This window comes from Protopterus annectens, chromosome 1.part0 (assembly GCF_019279795.1).
Source record: "Protopterus annectens isolate FY-2018-M chromosome 1.part0, PAN1.0, whole genome shotgun sequence".
In the NCBI taxonomy this organism is placed as follows: Eukaryota; Metazoa; Chordata; order Ceratodontiformes; family Protopteridae; genus Protopterus; species Protopterus annectens.
In genome coordinates, this window is record NC_056725.1 from 1,807,459,180 (window position 1) to 1,807,484,312 (window position 25,133).

Consider the following 25,133-nt stretch of genomic DNA (forward strand, 5'->3'; position numbering starts at 1 on the left):
TGAAGAAAATTAACAGAGGAAGAAAGGTACTGGCAGCAAATAATTAAGGAGGGAAAAGTCAAAGCATGGGATAAGTTCAAGCAGAACTTTAGACTACAAATTGGAGACAGTCTTCCCTAGTGAGGACTGATAAACTATAGGCAAACAGAAAGGGATAGGTGTTAAATGAAAGACCAGTTCTTGTCGAGTTTACAGCCAAGTCTAGAAAAGCTGCTGCTGCTGCAAAAAAAAAGATACTTAGTAGGGCATACAAAATAATGCATGATAACTATAAGAATCAATCAGAACAGGTTAGAAAAGACTGGGAAATGAAGATGGGAAGGCAATATACAAAGAAACAATGGGAGGATATTTTTATGACTCCTATGTATCCAACAAAATCGAGAAGGTTTAGGATTTTTGTATGGAAGGGTTTGCATAGATATTTTCATGCCCCAAGTAAACTTACTGAGAATTGTTCCACAAAAGACAGCAACTATTAAACGTGTGATGGAAAAGAGGGGTGATGAAACATGATTTAGGAATGCAACTAGCTGGCAGATTTTAGAAAATTCCAACACTGTACCTTGTCAGAAATGTTGGGGGCGCAAATTATTGTAATTAAGGAAATTATTCTTTTGTGCTGGGATATAGAAACTAAACTGCCTAGACATTATAAGGCCCTACTACATTTAATGCTGTTGGCTGCCAAAAAGCAATTACTACAAAAAGGAAATTAAAAACGAAACCAACTGTAAGAGACTTATTGGATGTATAAAGGAGATGAAAGACTTGGAAGTGGGATCTGTAAAAAAGAGAAGGAGAACATCACATAGAAATAAATAGAATCTGTGGAAACACTATATCCAGAAAAATGTTTAGGAGGAACAGTGAAATTTCAGGGAAGGCAAGGCTTGAGCAATCTGTGTAATGCTAAATTGATAGTAATACTTAAGAAAGGAACCATGTATGTAAAATACATGAAAAAGAAAAACCTTTGTAATGTTTTTTTTATTAATGTATGTGTACTATATCACTGTGTAACGTGAAGTTTAATAAAGATGGTGAAAATGCATAGTATAGTCACGTATCATTTCCTGAACAGTAAACGAATTACAGTTCAATTAATACCAGTTTCTTACATTTCTTATATTATTTCTGAACTTAAGAATATTTTTGTAAACAATGACATTTCAGTTTTAAAAAAGTATTTTGAAAAGTATGAACTTTCAGCAGCTCGTTATTATTTTAGGAAAAATGATTAACATTTTTTTTTAGCTTCTTTGCATTAATCATCAGCGTTCCTTCCACTCCAGTCAATGCTTGCATCTACTGGCAGCTAAATTTGAAAATTTCATACCTGTTATGTGGATATTTTGGCATTTCTTTTAATCTATTGATTTAACTTGAGGATGTAGGTACATAGAAAGGATGAGAGTGTTGCTTCAAAATTGTTGTCTGCATTGCTTTCCAGATGCACTACACTATGGGACAGACTATTTCTTGCAAAATATGTCCAATAGTGTAGTGCATCTGGAAAGCAACGCAGACAACAATTTTGAAGCAACACTCTCATCCTTTCTGTGTACCTACATCCTCAAGTTAAATCAATAGATTAAAAGAAATGCAATGTGGAAGAATGTCAACATGTAACTATTCCAGTGAACTGGTCTGCATAGTCAAAATACTAAAAATAAAGTTGAAAAGACAGATTAAAGGTAAAGTGGTATAACCACAAATCTGTATATATCTTATAATTTCTCTGAAAAAAACATGCAAAACTAGAAACACTTTTTATAAAAAAAAACATTGATCTCATGTGAGAGCAGAAAACAAACAAACAGTAAAATGAATTTCATAGAACAAAACACAGCACCAGTGATGCCAAAATATCCACGTGTCTTCTTTCGGCTTTTCCCGGTTAGGGGTCACCACAGCGGAACTCCGGTCCGCTAATGATTGGCAGTGGATTTTTACGGTGCTGAGTTGCCAGCCTGATGCCCAACCTTCAAAGAAGGTACACCCATTCACGCACGTACCTACCTGCATGTCTTTAAACGTCACTCCACCATGGGGAGGCATGCAGACTCCACACAGAAGGCGCTCCAACCGAGAATAGAACAGGAGAACCTCTTGCTGCGAGTTGAATATTACCATTTTCTAAGCAAAAGTCAGTTCTTTCCTTGCAGGTGTTCAGTAATGTACCAAAATGGAACCCCTGGTACTGATATCTGTGCTGCCCCGTTGGTAAACATCTTTTCATTGGAATGTACCCCATTTACTACTCCTCCCTGCATCCTTTTGTCTTACCATGTTACAATCTGACGATACAAAATTCAGTCCAAGTATGTCTCTTCTGTTACAATCCTTTTAAGCAGCTCCATATCAAATACTGTTCTACATTGTAAGGGAGTAGATGAATTATAAAAGTCACACTGATGTGTTACCAAGTATTTTTGCATTGTGCTAGAAGGGAAACCAAGTACACTGTCGCAGTAAACAAAGTAGGTCACACCTGTGTTAATGAATTGAGTGAAACAAGGGTGTGCTACCTTAACTGCCACAAGATCAACAATGCCCTCACATGACATTCACCACAGAGACGTGACAGAAATAAGGAAAATACCCAAACTGTCATGTTCAAAAACTTTCGTTTAGTTGGGCAAGCAGCTTGAAACTGTAGGACAGTGTGGGCACTGCCAGCCCACGAGGGCAAATTAAAGAATGTGTCTGAAAACCTGCTGACCAATCAGCCCATTTCTGAGAATGGTAGAAGTAATGACAGGTCAATAAGACTATCACTAAGCTACCCCTTAAAGTCAGAGGAGCCATTAGTATCATAGACAGCATAGGTTCACAGCAAACAGGTTACTACACACATAAAAGTGCACTGCAAGAGACCCGAATGCAATGCACTGCAAGAGAACCAAATGCAATGAGCAGTGCAGTGCACTGCACTGCAAGAGAACCAAATGCAATGAGCAGTGTCACTATCCTCTCTGCTTAGAAGGGGCCAGGATGGTGCTGGGAAACTGGTTAGTAAAAGGACCGTACGGGTGCAAGTTATCTGATCTTAAGATATCTTGTAATTTACTGCAAGGGTACTACTTAGACCTCTTCTCAGCAAGGTTTTCATTTCTGTTACAGCATGTGGTAAGACATTACATCATCTTTTTTGCTAATGACAGAGTGACTTGCTGACAAAAAAAAAATAAAGAGGTTTCTAGGTAGGCTGGTGGCATGGTGTGTGAAACAGCAGATGGGGTTTGATGCCAAGTAATGAAAGGCAAAAAAACTGCAGGATGATCTGAAGGAGACAGTTAAAAGTTAATAACAAACAGAATTGTCTAAGTGTAGCTATTACAAGGTGGTATGACTTGTTTAATAAAACGTAATTGTGCTACGGTAGCGTTGTCCCCTCACAGTAAGACGTCCTGTTCGATTCTCAGCTAGAGCGTCTTCTGTGTGGAGACATGCGTGAATGGGCATCCCTTCATTGAAGGTTGTGCGTTAGGGCCGGCAGCTCAGCACATAAAAATCTACTGCCAATCATTAGCGGACCGGAGTTCCGCTGTGGCGACCCCTAACCGGGAAAAGCCGAAAGACACAACAACTATCTGTAATAATAAACATTCTCTACTTGTCTTTAACAAGGTTCATTACACAGTAAACATAAAAAAACACAAACAAAACATTAATGTGCAAATCTGTAAAAAGTGTAGTAAGCACAAACATATTAAAGCTGTGATCAAAACTAATTAGTTGCTCGGTCACAAGTGATAATTCAATAAATGTGTTTAAAAACAAACTAATCTGATGCTTGAAATGTACAGTACAGGGGTTCACTTCTTGGAGAAATCAGTAAAAGTTCAACTATATAGGGCAATGGTAAGGCTGTACCTAATGCACTGCATTTAGTTTGAAAGACGGTGTTCTTAAAGAGAAAACACACTTGCAGGGGGCATAAAGAAAAAATGACAGCTGGTGTTGAATATGAAAAAAGGCAGGTCTTGAACTTGGGCAATCAAGTGACAGGGAAAGAAAAGGTGATAAAATAATGACTTAAAAACAAGGTGACTACAACCAGAGAGTGGCAACTTTCTTATGCCCATTAGGGAGTTACAGGGGACAGAGAGGTCATAACCTTAATGTGGAAAGGTAGATTCAGCAGGGCTCTGACTAGTTTCTGCTTCACATACAGCGAGATGTTGCTCCAGAGCAATATGCTCCAGCAGAAAACTGCAAGAATTCAAGACAGTGGGATAACAGCAAATAAAAACAAGAGTCTGCAGTATTGGCTGGTGGAGTCAAACCTTCGGAGCAAGAGCCATCTGTAACCAATTCAGTTAGTGCCTCACCTAGGCAGACCAGAAAAACTGCTTGACTACTCAGACACCACACACACGTAATTATCTTTATACATGTGATAGAAAGTACAGTTGTGTACACTTACCATAAATTGAGATGTTCGAGTGTATTCATTGTTGCAGTCATTACATTTGGGTAATCCTGCTGGCAGGTTGCACTCAGTCGGCCTGAATTCCAAAGTCTTGGGTCCTGCGTCGGTTGCTGTCTCCTCTTCCATGACGTCAGGTTGTCAGGGGTATAAAACAAGCAGCTGATGCCATTTTCTTTAGTTTTTCTTACCCCAGATGTCAGGTACCCCCAAAAAGGTAGCAAAAAATATATATGTATAAAAACTATATATACATGCATCAATACAAACTTTACCTTCATCTACAAGCAAATACAGCACATAGGTTGTAGAAGATAGAGAAGGAAAGATAAAATCCAGAATGAAAGGGGATGATGGGCGGGTAACCTGGACTGCAGCACTGAATACACTCAACCATCTACATTTATGGTAAGTGTACACAACTGTACTATGTTCTTCGTGTTTCACTGTTGCAGTCATTACATTTGGGTAGAATCCCAAAGCTATGGTTGGGAGGCTGGAGCTAAACAGCATTAGGTGCGGCTATAAGGCCCTGCAGAACTCCAGTGGCAAAGCCTGCCCTGGACTTAGAGAGGCAAATAATAATGCTTTGTAAAGGTGTGAACAGAACTCCAAGTAGCAGCCTCTAGAATGTCTTTGGTTGGTACTCCTCTAAGAAAGGCTGCTGAAGTAGCTGCAGCTCTGGTGGAATGAGACCTAATGCCCTTGGGCACATGTTTACCAAGGTGTAAGTAGCAGAAACGAATGCAGTGGCTTATTCACTTTGAAATAGTCTGCTTTGAAATAGCCTTTACTTCTGATCCTGCAGCATATGTCACTAGTAATAGCTCAGTTTTTCTTAGAGCTTTAGTCCTGCTCAAGTAGAATCTTCGCTGTCTGTGTACGTCCAAGGAATGCAGAATTCTCTCCCCCTTGTTCTGCGGATTTGGATAAAAGGTTGGCAGATGAATAGTTTGGTTAAGAGCCACACTGGAAACCACCTTAGGCATAAATGTTGGATTTGTCCTCAGAGACACCCTGATATGATAAAAGGCTCCACAGCCATGAGGGCCTGTAGCTCTGAGACTCTTCTTGCAGAAGTAATTGCTAGTAGCAGAGCTGTTTTCCATGATAAGAACTTTATATCAGCAGTAGCAGCTGGTTCGAATGGAGGCAGGGTGAGCTTTTCCAATACATAATTGAGGTCCCATGCAGGTATTGGTGATCTTTTAGGAGGCCTTAAATTTTTGGCTCCTTTAAGATACTGCTTTAGTAAAAGATGAAAAAAGATTGGTGGCTCTGTACTGTAATGAGCCGAAATGGCAGAGGCATGGATTTTAATTGATGAGAAAGATAGGCCTTTGTCAAGCATCTCAGTTAAGTACTGCAATATCTGAGGAATATTTGGTTCTGCTGTGTCAGTTCCTTGTGCTTGATTTCAAGCACAGAATCTCTTCCATTTATCAGCATAAGATTTTCTAGTACTAGGCCTTCTGACTTCCAAAATAACATCCATCACAGCTTTAATGAGAGGTGTTGTTTGTATAACTACATGATCAGCCATGCTGCCAGGTTCAGTGTCTGGAGTTGATTGTGCAGGATCTGATTGTTTTGCTGGGACAGTAGTTGAGGTCTTTGAGGTAAGGTCCAAGTTGGGTATTGAGACAAGTTCCTTAGGATTGGGTGCCAGTATTGGCGGGGCCAGTCCGGGGCAATTAGTATCATCTTTGGTTTCTCTTGTCTGACTTTTAGGAGGACCTTGGGAAGAAGAGGCAGAGGAGGAAAGGCATAAACTGATAGGTTTTTCCAATGAAGGATAGGGCGTCCACTTTCCATGCTTGTCTGTGATAAGTCCTTGTGAAGAATCTTTTCAATTGATAATTTTGAGGAGAGGCAAATAGATCTATGTCTGGGCTCCCTCATCTCTTTGTTATCATGCTGAAAACTTGTGGATATAGTTTCCACTCATGAGGATCCATAAGGTTTCTGCTTAAATCGTCTGCCAGAGTATTTTGTTTTCCTGACAGGAATTGAGCTTGAAGATGTATTTGGTAAGTCAAAGTGGTGTCCCACAGTGCCATGGCTAATCTGCAAAGGGGGTATGAGTGCGTGCCCCCCTGCTTGTTTATATACCACACGACTGTAGTGTTGCCCGTCTTTATCAGTAGTTGTCCTGGGTGAAGTAAGTCCTTGAAGGTTGTCAGGGCATTTTGAACAGCTAGCATCTCTTTCTTGTTGATATGTAGATGCATTTGTTTTGGGGTCCATATGCCCTGAATGCATCTTCCCACCATGTGCTCCCCCCCCCCAGGCATAATCTGATGCGTCTGTTGTTAAGGTTTGGCTGGCAGGGGGTAGAGTGAAGGCCCGTCCCATGTTTTGGTGATATGCCTTTGCCCACCATAGAAACTCCTGTTGTAGGCAGGGAATGAGAGGAATCATTGTTTCCAGACTGACAATGTTGACTCCATAAACTTTTTAGGTACCATTGAAGTTTCCTCATATGCAGTCTTGCATATGGAATCAGTAGGATGCAGGATGCCATAAAGCCCAAAGCCTGCAGAATTTGTCTCGCAGATAACTGGGTTTTTGTTGCCATCAGTTTGAAGTAAGTAGTTAGTTGCCTTTGCTTGTCTGGCGTGAGGTAAGCCATCTGGGCAGTTGTATTCAAGCTTGCACCCAGGAATGTTATCTTTTGAGAGGGTACCAGTTGTCATTTCTTTTCGTTTATCATGTACCCTAGGCATGTTAGAAGCCTTTTCACAAATGCCAGGTGTTGAAGAAGAATGTCTTTGTTCTCTGCTTGAATGAAACAGTCGTCCAAGTAAGGATATATTTGTATACTACTTTGTCTGTAAAAGGCAATTACTGGGCGCAGGAAATAAGCCAAAGGGCAGTGCAGAGAATTGGTAATGCATTAAGCCAGCCTTGAATCTGAGGTATCTTCTGCACGTTTGCCTTATTGGGACATGCAGGTATGCCTCTTTTAGGTCTAATGTCACCAGCCAAGCATTCTTGCCCAGCATGGGCAGAAGCTGCTGCAAAGTCAGCATTTTGAATTTTGGAATGTCCAGGTATGTGTTAAAATCGATAAATCCAGTATTGGTCGCCAGGCCTTGTCCTTTCTGGGTACCAAGAACAGTCGAGTAAAAACCTTGTCCTTTTTCCTGTTCTGGTACTGGCTGAATGGCCCCCATATCCATGAGGGACGTAACCTGTTTCTGTGCCTCTGCCCATTGATTTTTTTGGCAGATCTGGCCAACCGTTTGCCATTGGCAGAGTATGGAAATGGAATCTGTATCCCTGTGATACTATGTTTAGCACCCACTTGTCCTGGGTTATTAACTGCCATATTTAGCAAAAAGTGCTAATTTTCCCCCTAAGGGTGCTGCCAAAAGATAAGTGCTTGGTGAAGGCAGAGGGAAGTCATTGGGACTGTTTTCTGTAGGTTTGTACTTTATCTCCTCCAGATTTGGAGGTAGAGGCACCCCATTGCTTTGACCTGTATGAATCTTGTGCCTGGTATCTGGAACCCTTAGGGTGTCTGGATTTGCCCCTTTGAGCTCTGTCTGACACAGGAAAGGACCAATTTTTGTAGGCCAGTGTCTACTGAATCTTGGTGGCTGCACTTGTAAGAAATATTTTACAGTTTGCATAGACTTAGCTTTGTCTTCCATTTTCTTTAAAACCTCTTCTTCCTTAATACCAGAGTGTCATGCTATAAAGGTGCATCTAGTAATTTAGCTTTAACATGATCAGGCAAATTTTGTTCCTATAGCCAGGCATGCCTCCTAAATCACAGATCCAGTAACTGCGGCCCTGCAGAAGGCCTCTAAGGAATCAAAACCACATTGCAAAGTATGCTTTCCAACCTGTTCAGCTGCATGCAATAATTCCTGCAATTCTTTATTTTCTGCACATTCAGAAATCAACATAATTTTCTGTCTCAGCAATCCTATAACATGTTGTTGATACTTGAGCATATGAAACTGGCAGTTTAAGGTACTTGAGCATATGAAACTGGCAGTTTAAGGCCCTAATTGCCAAGGTTGCAGATGTATAAACCTTTTTTCCCCATCTATCCAGTGCCCTTGAATCTCTGTCAGAGGGGGTAGGATTTTTTTGCTGTTGAGGCCTTAACTCCCTTTGGACCCTGTGAAATAGTTTCAGGATCAGCAGCAGGGTTTCTAAATAAAAATTTGTGTGAGTCAGGGATCTTGTAATATCTGTCAGGTTTGCTGGGAGCCGGAGGTAAGGAGTCAGGGGTCAAGCTTGACTCCGAAAACACATCATCCACAATGTCTAAAACAGGGGGGTATGGCTAAAGGCCTGTGCTGAGGGAGAAGGAGGAAATCCCCAAGCCTCTTTTTTGATTCTGAGAAATCTTGACTCTCCCAGTGAAAATGCTCCCTCAAAGTATGCAAGGTTTCTCCAAATGAATAATCCTCAGGAGGTGATGCAGATGGTATAGACTCCTCTGCATCAGAATCCTCATAGGGAGGTATAGATAATTCCTGATCAGAAGAGGAATCAGAAGAAATAGAAACCTGATCTGAAGATTCATAATCAGTGTCTTGCCTAGGCCTCTTATCTGGAGGGGGATGGGAACCCCTGATCAAGGTAATAAGGTCTTCAGGAATTTTGATCATCTGTTTTGTAGGCATAGAGGCCTGTGCATGTGGCTCGTGTCGGTTTTTTAGTTTTAGAAGTTGCTTTTGTCTTTGGTTTTGCAGCTGTCATCGGTTTGATATAAAAATGTTGAGGCCTGAATACACCCTCAGAAGCCGGTGCCTGCTCAGCAGCTCCGGACCCATCCGAGGGAGATACATCCGTGGGTCCAATACTTTGAGTATCTCGTGGCATGCTGGACTCCACATGGGTGTCGGTAGGGGCCTGCGACTCGAAAGTAGCGGGTATCAGGGGCTGCAAAAGCACCTCACTGAGTACCGGCGAACCGGAGACTGGCTTAGGAGAAGCTTCATCATTGGTTTTGGACCTCGACTGTCTCTCTCTCTCTATCTCCTTTTCTTTGCGTTTTTTATGTACTCCGGTAGTCGGATTGCTATCAGACGACATTTCTGGGTAGTTACATCTGTTTCCAAAATACTTTGAGGCAAAAATATACCAATGCTCAACAGTGTGCTGGTCAAAAATAGCACAAAACCGACAGCCAGGCACATTGTGATCAGGGCCTAGGCAAGGAATACATTATAAATGGAAATCTTTATGAGGTATTTGCTTCCCACAAGTAATACAATTATTAACTTTTTCTGACATTGGTATGGAGCAAGAAAAAAGTTTCCCCAACGGGGTACTTAGCTCTAGTGAAGACTTCGGTTCTGAAACTCAAACTCAAATCTTTCAGGAGTCGCCCGACCAGCACTTGCGAAATGCTTCTGCTTCGGGCACCGCACAGCAAGAAAGACTAAGAAAATGCCGTTGGCTGCTTGTTTTATACCCCTGATGACCTGACGTCATCGAAGAGGAGACAGCAACCGATGCAGGACGCAAGACTTTGGAATTCAGGCCGACTGAGGGCAACCTGCCAGCAGATTACCCAAATGTAATGACTGCAGCAGTGAAACACGAAGAACATCTAATTCACAGCACTTCAGCTTACTGTTTAAACGTTATCCTTAGTTTATATTTATTTATTTACTTATCCTTTTGTTGACTGGGCTAGTAGCCTCTTAAGGGGAGACCTGAGGAGGTATTGATACTACTACAAGAAATTTGGCTAGGGCATTGGGGAACTTCTACTCTTTGAGAGGTGCCATGGAGTCTTTTATATCCACCTGAGCTACCACCAATTTAAGCAGCTAGGACCTCAGCTTAACATCTCATCTGAAGGACAACACATTCAGGAGTACAGCACCAGCAATCACTCTACCTGGTGTGGGAACAGAACTCATAGTCTTCTGCACCAAAGGCAAGTGTGCTACCTGTTGCACCACTGACACTGCATGCTCGCTATTGTGTAAACTACACAGATTAAAAAAAAGAAAGAAATTATCCAGTTATGAAATGTATCTGTACTATATTGTATTATGTATGTTACTGCTTCTGCTGGTCTTGTGCCAGTGGTCTATGTTATGGCTGAAAAAGGTCTTGTAACCCATCCACCCACCTTGTTAACAGGTTTATAATATCAAATAAAGAGACAGAATGAATAAATACCCACTGGTATCAGTTTAAATTCATACAAGGCTATATTAAATATCAGAACAGAAAACTTTATGGAAAGGAATATTCTCTGGTGTGTCAAATGCTCTTACCTGTCATGCCCATGTGACCATTGTGAAATGCATCAAGAAGACCATCACAGAGCATACTGTCTTGAAGACAAGCATCTCCCATTTTCAGCCCAGAACGCATGTGTAGTATATGAGGAGCCTGCAAATTAGACAAATGTGAGAGTACATTCTAAGCAGCTTCATAAAGGTGAACTGAAGAACTGTACAGTATCAGAAGCAGAGGATGTGAAAACCTGTGTCGTAAGTAGGACAAGACAAAAGTGGGAGAAATCAGTAGTTGCCCATTCTTTTTATTTAAATTCAATGTGTTTTACTGATATGTTAGATGTTCCAGAAGAAGAGTACAACAATGCATACAAGTAGAACAAATAAAATGATACTTTTGCTCACCATTCTCCATTATGAGCAAGGCTACTGCTAATACTTTAGGAAATATTTGGAGAAACTTCCCTCAAAACCCAACTCAGCTTCTAGATCATTTAGGACTTCGTACTGTGCAACAAAACAAATAATTCAGTACTACAATATCAGAAGTAACAAAATGGTAGGGTAATCAACAACATGTACTGATGCTATGAATGAAAGGGGGGATAGAACATAAAGTGATTGGGAAGATGAAACAAATGTTTTACCCTACTACATAGGGTATGCAGACTTGTAATTTTTACCTCTTGATGAAGAGGACCACATTATGTGTAAATCCACTGGTTTCCTCAAACTGGAGCATTAAGAACCAGAAACGTGGTTGTGATATAAAGTTATATTCTTACATTAAACCTACAGGAGGACAGAAAGGAGGAGAGGAGGAGACAGTCTGTTTGTACCTAGCCTGTTGCAAGGCAAACTGCTTGTTTTAAGCACATCAGTCTAAAAGGAGCATTTACTTCTTTGTAGGATGTTCAGTAGTTCTGCAGCTGGCTTGACAAGATAGACAGCTGTTACAACTATCTATAGATACGTTCAAAATGCTCTTCCTAAAACAGGCTCCAAACATACTTCTTACAAACTTGAAAAATACCTGCAAGTTGCTCACAAACTACCAAACTAAGTTCATGCAAAGTCAGCATTCTCATAGGCATTAACTAAATGCCATTTTAAATACAGGGCTTAAAGTTAGCAGTAGCCACAGTGTTGCTAGTGAATGTACTGTTGTGGAGCACAAATTACCAGCATGCACTACCGGACACAAACTAAACAGTATTCCCAGAAAATAAAAATTCTCTTCTAATGGGTGAGAGGCCACTTATAAGACAACCTTACAAAGGTAGCCACAAAATCATCAAAATCTTGCTCCAGCACATGGCCTAATTAGAATACCAGATTTTTGTGATATATAAAAAAAAAATGAGACCACAATAAATCATCTTTAATGTGACCTATAACCTGTACAATTCAATTGAAAAACAAACAAATCTGTTAGGGGAAAATATAAAAAATAAAAAATATACAATACACTGGTTGCATAAGTGTTATGTGTGCACACCCTTAAACTAATACTTTGTTGAAGCACCTTTTGATTCAGTGATAACATTCAGTTTTCTTGGGTACATACATGCCATCAATTTAAGGGACTCTCTGATTAACCCCAAATAAAGTTTAGCTGTCCTAGTAGGATTTTCCTGACATTTACTCAGTTGCCTGCTATAGCAAAAGCCTTGGTTCACAGAGAGCTTACAAAGCATCAAAAGGATCTCAGTGTTGAAAGGTATCAGTCAGAGGAAGGGTACAAGAAGATTTCCACTACATTGGATACACAATGGGACACAGTGAAGACGGTCATCCAAAAAGTGGAGAAAATATGAGACAACAATGATGTTGCAAAGGGGCAGCCGCGGTGTGCAGTGGTTAGCACTGCCACCTCATAGCAAGAGGTTCTCCGGTTCGATTCTCAGCTGGGGTGCCTTCTGTGTGGAGTCTGCATGGCCTCCCTGTGGTCGCGTGCGTTTCCTCCGAGTGCTCCAGTTTCGTCCCACATCCCAAAGACATGCAGTAGGTGGATTGGACACTGTAAATTGGCCCTAGGTGTGAGCGTGTGCCTTCTGTGGAAGGTTGGGTGCCGGGCTGGCAACCAGACACTGTAAAACTCCACTGCCAATCATGAGTGGACAGATGATCCACTGTGGCAACCCCTAACTGGGAAAAGCTGAAATAAGAAGTGATGTTGCAAAGAACTGGACGTCCCTCCAAAATTGATGAAAAGACAAGACAAAAACTGGCCAGGGAGGCTGCCAAGACACCTACAGCAATACTGAAAGAAATGCAGGAATTTCTGGCAAGTACTGGTTGTGTACTACATGTGACAACAATCTCCCATATTCTCCATATGTCTGGACTATGGGGTAGGGCTGCAAGACGGAAGCCTTTTGTTACACCGAAAAACATCCAGGCCCAGCTAAAATTTGCAAAACAATACATCAAGTCTTCAAAAAGCATGTGGGGAAAATGTTTTATGGACTGATGAGAGACCAACGTTGAACTTTTTGGCCACAATTCCAAAAGGTACGTTTGGCGCAAAAACAATACTTCACATCACCAAAAGAACACCATCCCCATGGTGAAGCATGGTGGTGGCAGTATTATTCTTTTGGGTTGCTTTTCTTCAGCTGGAATTGGGGCTTTAGTCAAGGTGGAGGGAATTATGAACAGATCCAAATACCAGTCACTTTTGGCCCAAAACCTTCAGAAATCTGCTAGAAAACTGACGTTGAAGAGGAACTTCACCTTTCAACACGACAATGACCCCAAGCATACATCCAAATCAACAAAAGAATGGCTTAACCAGAAGAAAATTAAAATTTTAGAATGGCCCAGCCAGAGCCCAGACCAAATACAACAGAAAATCTGTGTTGTGACCTGAAGAGGGCTGTGCACAAGAGATGCCCTCCCAATATGACAGATTTGGAGCGCTTTTGCAATGAAGAGTAGCCAAATATTGCCAAGTCAAGATGTGTCATGTTGATAGACTCCTACCCAAGAAGGCTGAATGTTGTAATTAAATCAAAGTACTAGTTTAAGGGTCTGCACATTTATGCAACCAACGTATTGTACGTTTTTTATTTTTTATATTTTTTCCTCTAACAGAATTGTTTGTTTTTCAATTGAATTGTATAGGTTATAGGCCACATTATAGGTGGGAAAAGTTTTGAAATGATTTATTGTGGTCTCATTTTTTATCACAAAAACCTGGCATTTTAACAGGGATGTGTAAACTTTTTATATCCACTGTATATATAGTTCAAGTATGACAAGCATTTAAGTTAATGTCCATTAAAGCACAAGAGATCTAGGATTGTGTAAATAATCAATTTCTTTCTCATTCCATCTGCTTTAACTACACATATGGCTAAATTTTACTGCATCATCTCCCGATTTTGTTACCAACAACCTATTATTCTCTTCCTACTTTTAGTGAAACCTTAAATATGTTTCATAATGCCTCAGTAAAGATATGCATGTAAACTTCTTCATACAAGGTTCCAAGTTTTACCAAAAAGTGTGTCTGGCTAGGGTGTCTCTGCATCAGCTGTGGAAATATCACTTTCTTGTACTGTACATCTTTATTCAATAACCTATATATATATATATATATATATATATATATATATATATATATATATATATATATATATATATATATTTTTTTTTTTTTTCCTGGGTCATCTCTGCATCTACTGTGGGACTTTGCCTTATTTTGTACTGTCAGCTAAACAGCTTTTACAAACAAAGCATGTCTTTTTATCCTAACAGCTTGATCTCTTTGTGAACATTTCACATCCCTTTCTTGGAATTTTTATATGGTTAAACCATTAGACTTATTTTAACTAAATAATACTTAAACACTATTTTACCTAGCACTGCACATTGCTCTCATCATGAATGACCCTTTATCTTCTTCTGGGACCACACTAAGAATTTTAGACCTTTTCAAATTAAAAAAAAAAAAAAAAGGTGAAGGCTATGCTAAATATCAGAAGTTTCAACAAAAAATGGTGACTGAAGGATGTGGATTCCTATATCATTACTGAAACACACACAAACACTTTTGCCTGCCACCAATGACTTCAGGCTTCCTCTATAGCTCATATTATTGTTCCTCCTCTATAGCTCATATTATTGTTCCTCCTCTTGGTTCTAAAAACCCTGGTCTTCTTCCCATTGTGACACGCACTGGGAAGGTCACTCTATTGGCACAACACAAACATGGATATCCCAAATTCTCATGTGCGGGTTAAGGGATGCAAGGCACCAGGCTCCAACAGCAGAACAGGGCCAGGTGATGAGCTATCAAACTGTGGCTTACAGGATTTTTTTCTATCTAAAACCCTAAACAAAGTGCTGACTTCATTCAGACAGAGAGGCAATGGGGAGTAGCTTTAGTGCATGCCGTGTCTTGGGACCATAGGATGACCATGTCTGCTCTGTTTTCCACCTCTCAGCTTGGGGTCTTCTCCCTAAAATCCAGCCTCTGCCAGAGCTCCACTAAAGGAATGTGCACCTCATGTTCTCCTCTCAAGAATATGTACACCCATATTCCCTGCCTGTGCCATGAAAATCTGGAGCTGCTAAACAAATGCAGGTTGCCTAAGCCATAGCCAGGGCTCTATTCCTCTATACTACTGGTGCAGGCATAATGCAAATCACAAATTCTAGAGTATGCTTTCTCCTTACATTTTTGCAAACCCAAGGGAGTGTGTGATGACCCCTCCAGCTCTGGGCCAGTAATCAAGGAGTCTCAATGCTCACCGCTGGTACCTGTGGGGAACGTTCACTGGAAGGATCACAGGTACACACACAGTATCGCCAGATGCAGCTCTCTGCATCAAGCACAATTTCCCTTAAGAGCACACAGGGAACACATCAGTCCGGGGGCTGGTTCCTCTCTCTTTCTCCAGATCCCCAACAAAACTCCCCACTGGCACAGCTATAGAGTTATTTATTTATTTATTACAGTTTGATGACTGGGATAGTCCACTGGGCCTGAAAGAGCCCGTTTTCATTGGAGGCCTGGGGAGAAAAGCTCCACAGGATATGGACAATTTTACAATAGTTATACAAAAGTAAATACAGTAGTCGAACAGTGAAAAATACAGAGATAATATACAATTTGTTAAAAAAAAAAAAAAGATACAACATTTCTAATCCTAGGTAATGATTTGCAAAAATGAGATTCATGTAGTCTAAACATATTAAAAGTACAGGCATTTCAGATGAAAAAAACATGCAAGTAAAACATTTACGTACATATTAAAAAAACAAGCTTTTTTTTTTTTTTTTGGAAGTTAGAAATGAGGAGAGGACAGACAGAAGAAGGTGAGGTGGGAGAGGTAAAAGGTGGTATATAGTGAAGAAAGGGAGTGGGCTGGGGGAAGTTTATGAGGTATAGGGTAGGAGACTAAGTAGAGGCAAAGGGTAAGAGAATGCAGCGATAAAAGGTTGAGGTATATAGTGCATGGGAGATGGTGTTAAAGAGTTTATGTGGTAGGGGTACAGGAACATTCCCACTTTGAAAGCAGGTGAGATTGGAGAAGAGTTTTAATGTTTGAGTGGTTATTGAGTATTTTGAAGGGTAGTAGGAAGAGAATTCCTGAGTTTAGCTAGGGAGCAGGATAATAGTAGGTGGCCAGGGGGTCAACAAAGCTTATATATGTTTAGAAGATTGTGGTTTTCTGATCATAGAGAGCAGTCGGTAATGCAGGAAGTTAAAGAGCTGGACAGAGAAGAACAACTAGAAGGTTTGAATATGAGCTTGTGAGCAGTAGTAAGTCTACGGAGCTTGAGGTAGTTAGGAAGTTCAAGCCATTTCAGGGAGTGGAGAGAGAGAGAGTGATGCAATGAGTTTCTGGAGTTGGTGGCAAATTTGGAGATTTTATTGTAACAGGCTTCCAACTTGGCCTGTAAACCTAGCTGAAGATTAGTGAATAGGGGGGCACCATACATAAGAGAGGGAAGAAGGTAAGTAGAGGTAAGGATGTGTCTGGTGGAGGTGATAAGGTAATGATTTTGTCTATACAGGAGACCTAGCTGTGGGTGTGTTTTTTTTATATTTATTTGGATATGGATGTCAAATTTTACATTTTCATCAATTATGACACAGAGCAGTATGGGATACTATTTCTATGAGGCTGTTAATCTGAGCAGTCACTGTAAAAGAGATTTTTGTCTATATTGGTGTTTTTGGATGGGGAGAAGATCATTAACTTTGTTTTATTGCCATTTAAGGCGAGGTGATTACTATGCATCTATGATTTGGTATTTAGAGAAGGCTAACTGAGTTTGGAGAAGTAGGTCGGGGGAGTGTCTGCTGTACAAATAATGGTCGAATCGTCAGCATATTGAATTAGTGTAGCATCGGAGAGAAACTGGTGGAAGTTATTAATGAAGATGTTAAAAAGGAGGGGCCTAGGATGGAACCCTGGGAAACTCCAGTAGGGGTGTGTAGAAAGGAAGAGAGTGAGTTTTTCCATTTGATGGCTTGCTGTCTTTCAGAGAGGTAGCTGGTGAACCAGGTGATGGTGTGGGGGGGGGGGCAGGTTGAGAGAGGAGAGTTGGGATAATAGTAAGGGGTGAGAAACGGTATCAAAGGCATTGTAGAGGTTAAGGAACAGAGTAGAAACTATTTTGCCAGAGTCGAGAACAAGGTTTGTGGAGTCTAGAAAGGAGAGGAGGGCAGTGATGGTACTATGCCCATGATGGAAACCATGTTGTGTAAGGGTTAACAGATTGTTTTGGGTCATATAGGACATCATTTGGGACTGAATACATTTCTCCATGATTTTTGATAGTGGGATAGGATTACTATGGGCCGAAAATTAGAAGTGTCAGTGCTTTTGCCTCCTTTAGGCAATGGAATGATAAAGGTACATCTCCATAGTGAGGGGACATATAATTCTAGTATGGATCAGTTCATTAAGATAGACATGGGATAGGCAATGCTGTCTGCAGACAATTTGAGGAAAGTTGTGGGTGGGTTATCTGGGGCAGGGGAGCATGGTTTGAGTTGAAGGAGGAGCTTCTTTATTTTGCTTATAGAGACAGGAGATAAGCTAAAAGTAGGAGATGGGGTAGTCAGATTGTGTGGAGATGTAAGGGGGTTGGTTGGGGGAGGAGGTTGAGAGTGGTGAGAGAGGCTGGTGATGAGTTTAGCTATGGATTCTATAAAGAAGGTATTGAAGTTAGAGGCATTTTCTAAATTAGCAAGGTTTAAGTTAGGGGATGGATTATCCTTATTGCCTGGTTGGATAAGTTTTCTGATTGAAGTGTACTGTAGTGCGATTTTCGATCCCTGATTATTAGCTTTATTGCAGTGTTACAAAGTTGTTTGAGTTCGGTTAGGACATAGGGTAATTTATTTTTATGGTAAAGTTTCCACTTTTTCTCTCTTAGGTGCATGATTTGTTTAGTTTCATTGGTTAACCAAGGGGAGGATGAAGTTTTACCTCTTTTAGTTTTTAGTGGAATAAGGTTGTTAAGAAGGTTCAGGAAGGTTTTATTAAAGTAATCAATGGTATTGTCAAGAGGCAAAGTTTTTAAGGATGACCAATCTGTTACTTTTAGGCAGGCTATGAATATTTGTGGGTTGAAATTGGAGAGGTTCCGAGAGTGTACATAGTGGTGTAGCTTTTGAGGGGGAGAGTAGTGATGGTCAGCAAATGCAGGCTTGTGGTCGCTGACAGAGTCAGGAAAGGTGCCAGTATCTGAGATAAGGTTAGGATGAGACACTAAGACCCAGTCAATGATGGTATCAGTGTTTCCACCTTTGTTTGCCCTGATAGGAGAGTTTATTAATTGGGTGTAGTTGTAGAGGTTGATATTTAGGGAGGGGGATTCAGAGTTTATCATGGCCCAGTTTATGTTTACGTCACCTGGAGGAATATAGAGAGCAGTGTTTGTTGAGTTTAAGGAGGGCAATACAGAGTTCAGAATTGGCAAATTTAGGAATGGGATTAGTGTAGGGAGTAACCGTGTAGGAAGAGGAGTAGAGTATAGCTACTCCGCCACCTTTTTTGTTGGGTCTGTCAGAGCGTAGCATTTGGTAGCCTGGTGGGAGAATTTCATACTTTTTTTATATTAGAATTAAGCCAGGTCTCTGTGATGGCAACAATGTTAGTTTGGCTATGGGATAGCCAAGTGTGGAGAATGGGAATTTTATTTCTAAGGCTTTGGGCATTGACTGTAATAAAATTAAAATTCCTGGGGGGTGGGGGAATGTGGCAGATGGAGATGAGAGTTGGGTGTGGCGTTGGTAGGGCTAGGGTCGGGGTGGATGCCCCCAGAGAGAGAGACAGTGAGAGCCTGTCTAGTATGAATCTAATATAGTTTGTTAAAGAGGGTGAGAACAGGTGATGATGAATGGTGTATTTGGATGAGTGTAGGGGGTGAGGAAGAAGAGGATTGTTGAGTTGAGTCCTTAGTCAGGGTTCCAAAGTCAAGTCCCTTCAATATTCTCACTGTCCAACCAGTGCTTCATGTGCCTGCCCAAGTAGCTGACACACACACTCCTTCAGATTTGATTTGCACGCACACACACACACACACACACACACACACACACACACACACACGGCAAAGGCTGGCAGAGGTTTACTAGCTATGCCTCTTTTTGCCCAGACTATAAGATAGTTATCAGTGCCACCAGAACCCCTCGCCAGCTACTTTAAGGCCCTTACAAGGGTACCAAATATACTGTGTGAATTTAATATTAATACAAATGGTAGTCTGACCAACAGCAAGGCTATTAGGAGTGACCCACACAGCGTCACCAAATAAATATGCAAGTACTCTCAAAACTTAAGCATCGCTACAATTAAAGGTTTAAATATATTTAACAGCAAAAAAAAAAAAAAGATACTAAGTATATATTCACAGTGACATCAGAGTTCAAATCACAGAAAATATTTAAAATAACATTGAAGGACAGGCTCAGACAAACAAAGAAAAACAATATCTAAATTAAGCTTCACTATATTCCTGACTAAATCTAACAGAGTTACTATTCCCTACTTAATACAGCAAGGCAGATGATGTGGTGAATGGCCCTTCTTGTTGTCAGGCCCAAGACAGAATACAGAATGCTCAGTCTCACTGACAGACTTCTCAAAATAATATCTAAAATATTACTTCTGGGATAGCTTGCAGAATGACATCACTTCTGGTCATTTGACTTCTAGCAAAACCCCATTGCTGGAAGCTGGCAGGATTTAGCACCTACCTGTAAAAATACACACACAAGGGCTTTTGCTGAGATATGTGGCAGGTGCTGGAAGTCATAAAACAATTTCACACTGCCATGCTTCAAGAGTAGTAATTAGTTCACCCCAAAGACCATACAGTAAGCTTCCTAGTACAAACTGTGTCTCTGGGTGCATTGAAACCTGAGAGATAGCATCTTTACTGCCTAGCCCATGAAGTAATTTAATTTCAGCTATATTTTAAAGTTTGCTGGACTGAGATTAACCTTCCAGTTTCCTCTGTTAAAACATATACATTTCAACAGTTACAATAGTGCATGTGCATTTCTGTTCTCTCCAGTAGGGCACACTGTGGACATTTCTAACACAAGCACTTTACAAATATCCTTTCAACACAAACATCTGTGCAAATCAGTTTGCTATGCATGACATACAGTTCTAATACATTTGCAACACAAGCATCTTGTATACATCAGTTTGATATTGACAAATGACATATAATTATTTACAAAATTCCAGCGAGCTGTGCTGGCAGTACCTCCTATTGTCACAGAGTAGATGAAAGTGTCTCAGTATTTGAAAAAGAGCACACAAAAGTTAGAAGCCAAGAAAAGCAAGTCAGGCAAAGAAAATGCTCACAAAGTGATAATAATCACGGATAAGTAATATACTCTAGGAGCATAATGTACACAGTTTATGTTCTCTATGGAGCATGAAGACTTCCTGACTAAAGTCAGTATCAGTGGAACAACAGGTAGCACACTGACATTTTATGCAGAAGACAGTGGGTTCTGTTCCCACACCAAGTACATGGATTGCTGACACTGCAATGCACACTCCTGAGTGGGTCACCCTTCAGATGACATGTTAAACTGAGATCCCATCTACTTGAGTAAGTGGTAGCTCAGGTGGATGTAAAAGTTCCCATGACACCCATCGAAAAAAGAGTAGGGAAGTTCCCAGATGCCCTCCAAATTTCTCCTAGTAGTATAACTATTACCTTAGTTCTGGTCAACAAAGGATAAAATAAATAATAAATTTCAAGATAAAAATCAGTAAAACAGGTCCTCAGGAGGATACAGATTACCCAAAAAATGTCTAGGTAGTTTATTTGACATAAAAAAATCCCAAGCAAACATGAAATTCAACTATTGTGAAAATATTCATATGAAATCTATCCAGGGGGTCAGTATCAAAGTGTAAAGTCAGTACTACTATACACATTATAGCCCTTGATGACTCAATTTTTCCCCAAGTATGTGCCTACTTATTCTCAAACACTACTTAATAAAAAGCTTTTGTACACTTTTTATTAAGATATGCCCACATAATTTTTCTTTAGCCACCATTGATATCACGGAGGGCTAGCATTTAAATATTTCCATAGGCTTTAATGGACGTGACTCTGCTAATGCGCAGTGGCAAATCCATTAACATGCATGAACATGTTCACATACTAGCCCACTGATGACATCACTGAAGACCAAAATAAAACTGACACTTCCAGAACATTAGGGTGGTAAATCTGAATTTTATAGAGAAATTACTAAAACTATTGACCTGATGTGGGCAGGAATGTTTTGCCATGCAGAATGCATGACACAGCATGGTGTGAAATATATGACTGTTGTTGTCTGTCCTTCGGCTTTTCCCGGTTAGGGGTCGCCACAGCGGAACTCCAGTCCGCTAATGATTGGCAGTTGGATTTTATGGTGTCGAGCCCGACACCCAACCTTCAACGAAGGCACGCCCATTCAACGCATGTCTTTCGAACGCCCAGTCTATGACTGTACATTTAAAAAAAAAGTATACCGACAAACCTAAGACACCTCTGCTCTCCACCAATGGGTGTATCCTCATAATGAAAACAAATCATGATACAATCATCTATAACCCAAGAGTAAAATCAAACTCAGCCATAAATGTATTACTCTTCTACTTTACCAAGGAAAACAAGGATCAAAGGTATACCCATAAAAGCTGCCTGAGAAACTGCTTTCAGTGAAATAAACAAATCTGTTCAAGAAACCTTTGGTGGGAAACTTCCAAGATGGCTGCAGACTGATTACCAGTTTAACTTCAGCTCCTCCAGTGTGAAAACAGAAACTGAGAAAAATAAGTGCCATTTAATTTTTTTTTGTTTTGGGGGGGGGGGGAATTCAGTTACTGGCTAGTAAGTACACTTCCTAGAGACCAAAAAAGAAGAAATTTAGAGAGCCTGAAAGAAAATCAACCAGAAAATGTAAAGAGAAAACACAGTCTGGGAAGCATTCTGCAGCAGTTCAGCAAAAAGTAGTTCAAGTTTCAGCTTTGGTTCAAGAATGGCTTTTGGTAATTTAGAAGAAAAAATAACTCGGTTATACTCAGAGGTGATTAAAATAACGAAACACTGAAGAAATATACCAATGAAATAACAAAAGAAGCTTTAACTAGCTGTTCAGATGAACAGACAAAACTGTAAAAATCAGAGGCTGAAGGCTGAAGTGAAGAAAAAGCTGGCAGAGTATGAGGCTCGTTAAGAAGAGCTACTTCAAAAATAGTAATGTTAGAAGACAGAGCACACAGAGAAACCTGAAATTGTCTGCAGTACTAGAGAAAATAGAAGGAACAGACTGTATTAATTTTATGAAAACACAATTTGGCAACTGGAGTGGTGAAACATGCTCCAAAGTTGGGCATGAGAAAGCAGCTATGACCTGTACTAGTAAAGATGTAGTCATACCAACAGAAAGGTAGAGCTGATCCTGACAAAACTGGGGAAAGTGCTAAAAAACTGGAGACAGCCAAGTGTTTGTGGAAAATGATTATTCACTGTACACCATACAGAAGAGAAGCACATTAATCCCAGCAATCAGATGTTGAGAGGCAGGTGTGAGATTCGAGCAACTTTATCTAGCAAAACCTTTCACAATGTTCCAAAGGAAAATGCTTGAGAGAATGAAAAAAAAAACAGGAGTTTACCAGAAGAATCAGAAGTACCTTGGTCTTGAACCAGAATCTGGTGTTGGGAGACAGACAAACAGAAAAAAAAAAAAAAAAAACGGAAACACTGCAGTCATTGAATAAATGGGAGACTATACAGCATCAATCACATTTGTGAAAATATGGCCTTGCAATAAAAAGTGACTGAAAGACTGGACTTTTGTTGACTATAAAGCACATACCCCGCTTTAAACTAATGTTTAGAATGTCACTAATAGGAAAAACAGTAACTGAGTAAAACAGTTTTTGTTATTATTAAACATTTCATGATATAAACTGCATGTTATATAAAGTAAAGCAGCTTTGTGCAGTGGTATAGTCAGGGACATTTTAAATGTGGAGGATTCTAACACATACAAAAGTCACTGAAAAAAAATTTAAAGTAAACAAGTGATTTTTAGTTGTAAGAAATATAAGCTTTACAGTAAAACAAGAAAAGAAAAGTTGGACAAAAGCAAGTTGAATGTTAATCTGCTGTGATCTTGGTCTGCTGGCGTGGGTTCTAAAGGTTCACAGATTATATTATATATAGATATACAACAATTTCTCTTGTTTTACAAGGGTGGATGTCTAGATTTATAAACTCCCTTGGCTTAAGTTATAAACACATTTTTTTTGTTTTAATTGTAAATTGACTTTAAAAGTTAGGCAAATGCTACATTTTGTACATCAGCAAATATATCTGCATATTTTTTCCATTAGCAAATGTTTAGTGGGAGTCAAGAAATCTGCAGAGAGAGCTGCTGTATGTTCTGTTCTAAGTGAACTTGAAAGATTCATTGCAATTAGTTTTCCATGGAAATGAGCTGTCTACAGGTACAAGCACTTGCTGAGAAAAATGTAAAATTTAAAAGGCACAATGGCAAGCAGTTCAGTGAAAAATAAAGCCTGAAATAATATAGCAGCCTCCCTAGCAGACTGAACACTTTGATGCATTTAATATAACAGTATACAACTTAGTTTTATTTAAAGATAGCCAGTGTACTTTTTCTTAGGGCTACAAGTTCATGTTTTCTGAAAGTATACAAGTATTATTTTACATTTGAGAAGGGAAAACAAAAAGAAGTATGGACAGCAATTAGTGTAATTGGGAACATAGGCTGTAGCATGCCTTAAAGCATGGGTAACCTTAACTTTAGGTTAGGTAATGCATGTGGGTGCAGCTGTTTATTTGGGGCAGTTCCTATCTGGAGGGTTAAACTTAATTTTTTGAAAATGTACATAGTTGTGTGTTTGTTCTAAGTTAAAAGGGGATGAGGTACTTTGAAAATGTATTTACTTTTATGTTCGAGGGTTTTCATTAAAACAAGAAGTCTTGAAAAATGTGACAGGTTCAAAGGAATGTATAAAAGATAAGCTTGTCAAACATTAGTATGTGCATGTAACACAAAAGTTGAAAATACGCATTAAAAAAAACTGTTGAGCATAATAGGTTGGAATAACAGCTTGTTATCATGATGCCTACACTATCCATATTATCTTAGAACATAAATGACCTACATGTACGACAAAAATGAAAGAATACTGAACTATAATAAAGGCTGAGTGTTGGATTAACAACATAGATGTTATGTTTAAATTTATGTTTGTGATTAGAACATAAATGGCCTACATGTGTAGACAAAAATGAAATAATATTGAACTATATTAAGGGCTGAGGCTTGGATTAATAACTAAGTTTTTTTTACCTCGCAGACAAGAGGTACAGGGTTTGATTTTCACTAAGGGAAATAGGCTAGGCTTAAAATAGTGTACAAGGGCATCTAGCCTATTATTTGTCTATGGACCTATGAAATGCAGATTACAAATAGCAATGCTGCAGGAGATGCATCTGAAAAGAATTGATCAAGTAAATTTGACAAAGAAAGGATTTCAGGAACAGATATTCAGCAGAATATCAGGGACAAAGAAAATGGGGTGTAATTATACCAACTGTTTGAGGAGCTCCAATAATAATGGGAGAAGAAAAAGGCAATAATGGTAGATTTGTGGTAGTAAGGGGTTATTGAAAGGGGAAGAGGATTATGCTGATGTGCATTTAATTTCTTGCACAAAACTGCTGTCATGGGGCTTTAAGACAATTTTTGGAGAAATAATCAACCTTCAGCAGGCAATGATACTTATAGGTGGGGACTGGAACATGATTTGCAATAGTGAGGATGTGTCAGGGGGACCTACAGGAAGAAATCCGCACTCTTTTGTTATACTTTCGAAGACTTTTATGAGAATATTTTGCATGGAAGATGTGAATTCACTAGCAGGAACTCACAACTTACATATTATTCCCCAAGGTAC

At 39.8% G+C, this 25,133-nt stretch overlaps 1 protein-coding gene across 1 annotated transcript in view; it reads right to left on the minus strand.

Annotated features, from left to right (window-relative positions):
- ACAT2 (acetyl-CoA acetyltransferase 2) overlaps positions 1-25,133 on the minus strand; it is a 386,443-nt gene that overhangs the window by 265,914 nt on the left and 95,396 nt on the right. Inside the window, exon 4 of the mRNA XM_044069684.1 lies at positions 10,690-10,807. Within this exon, the coding sequence (XP_043925619.1) occupies positions 10,690-10,807 (118 nt within the window). The remainder of the gene's footprint in view (positions 1-10,689; positions 10,808-25,133) is intronic.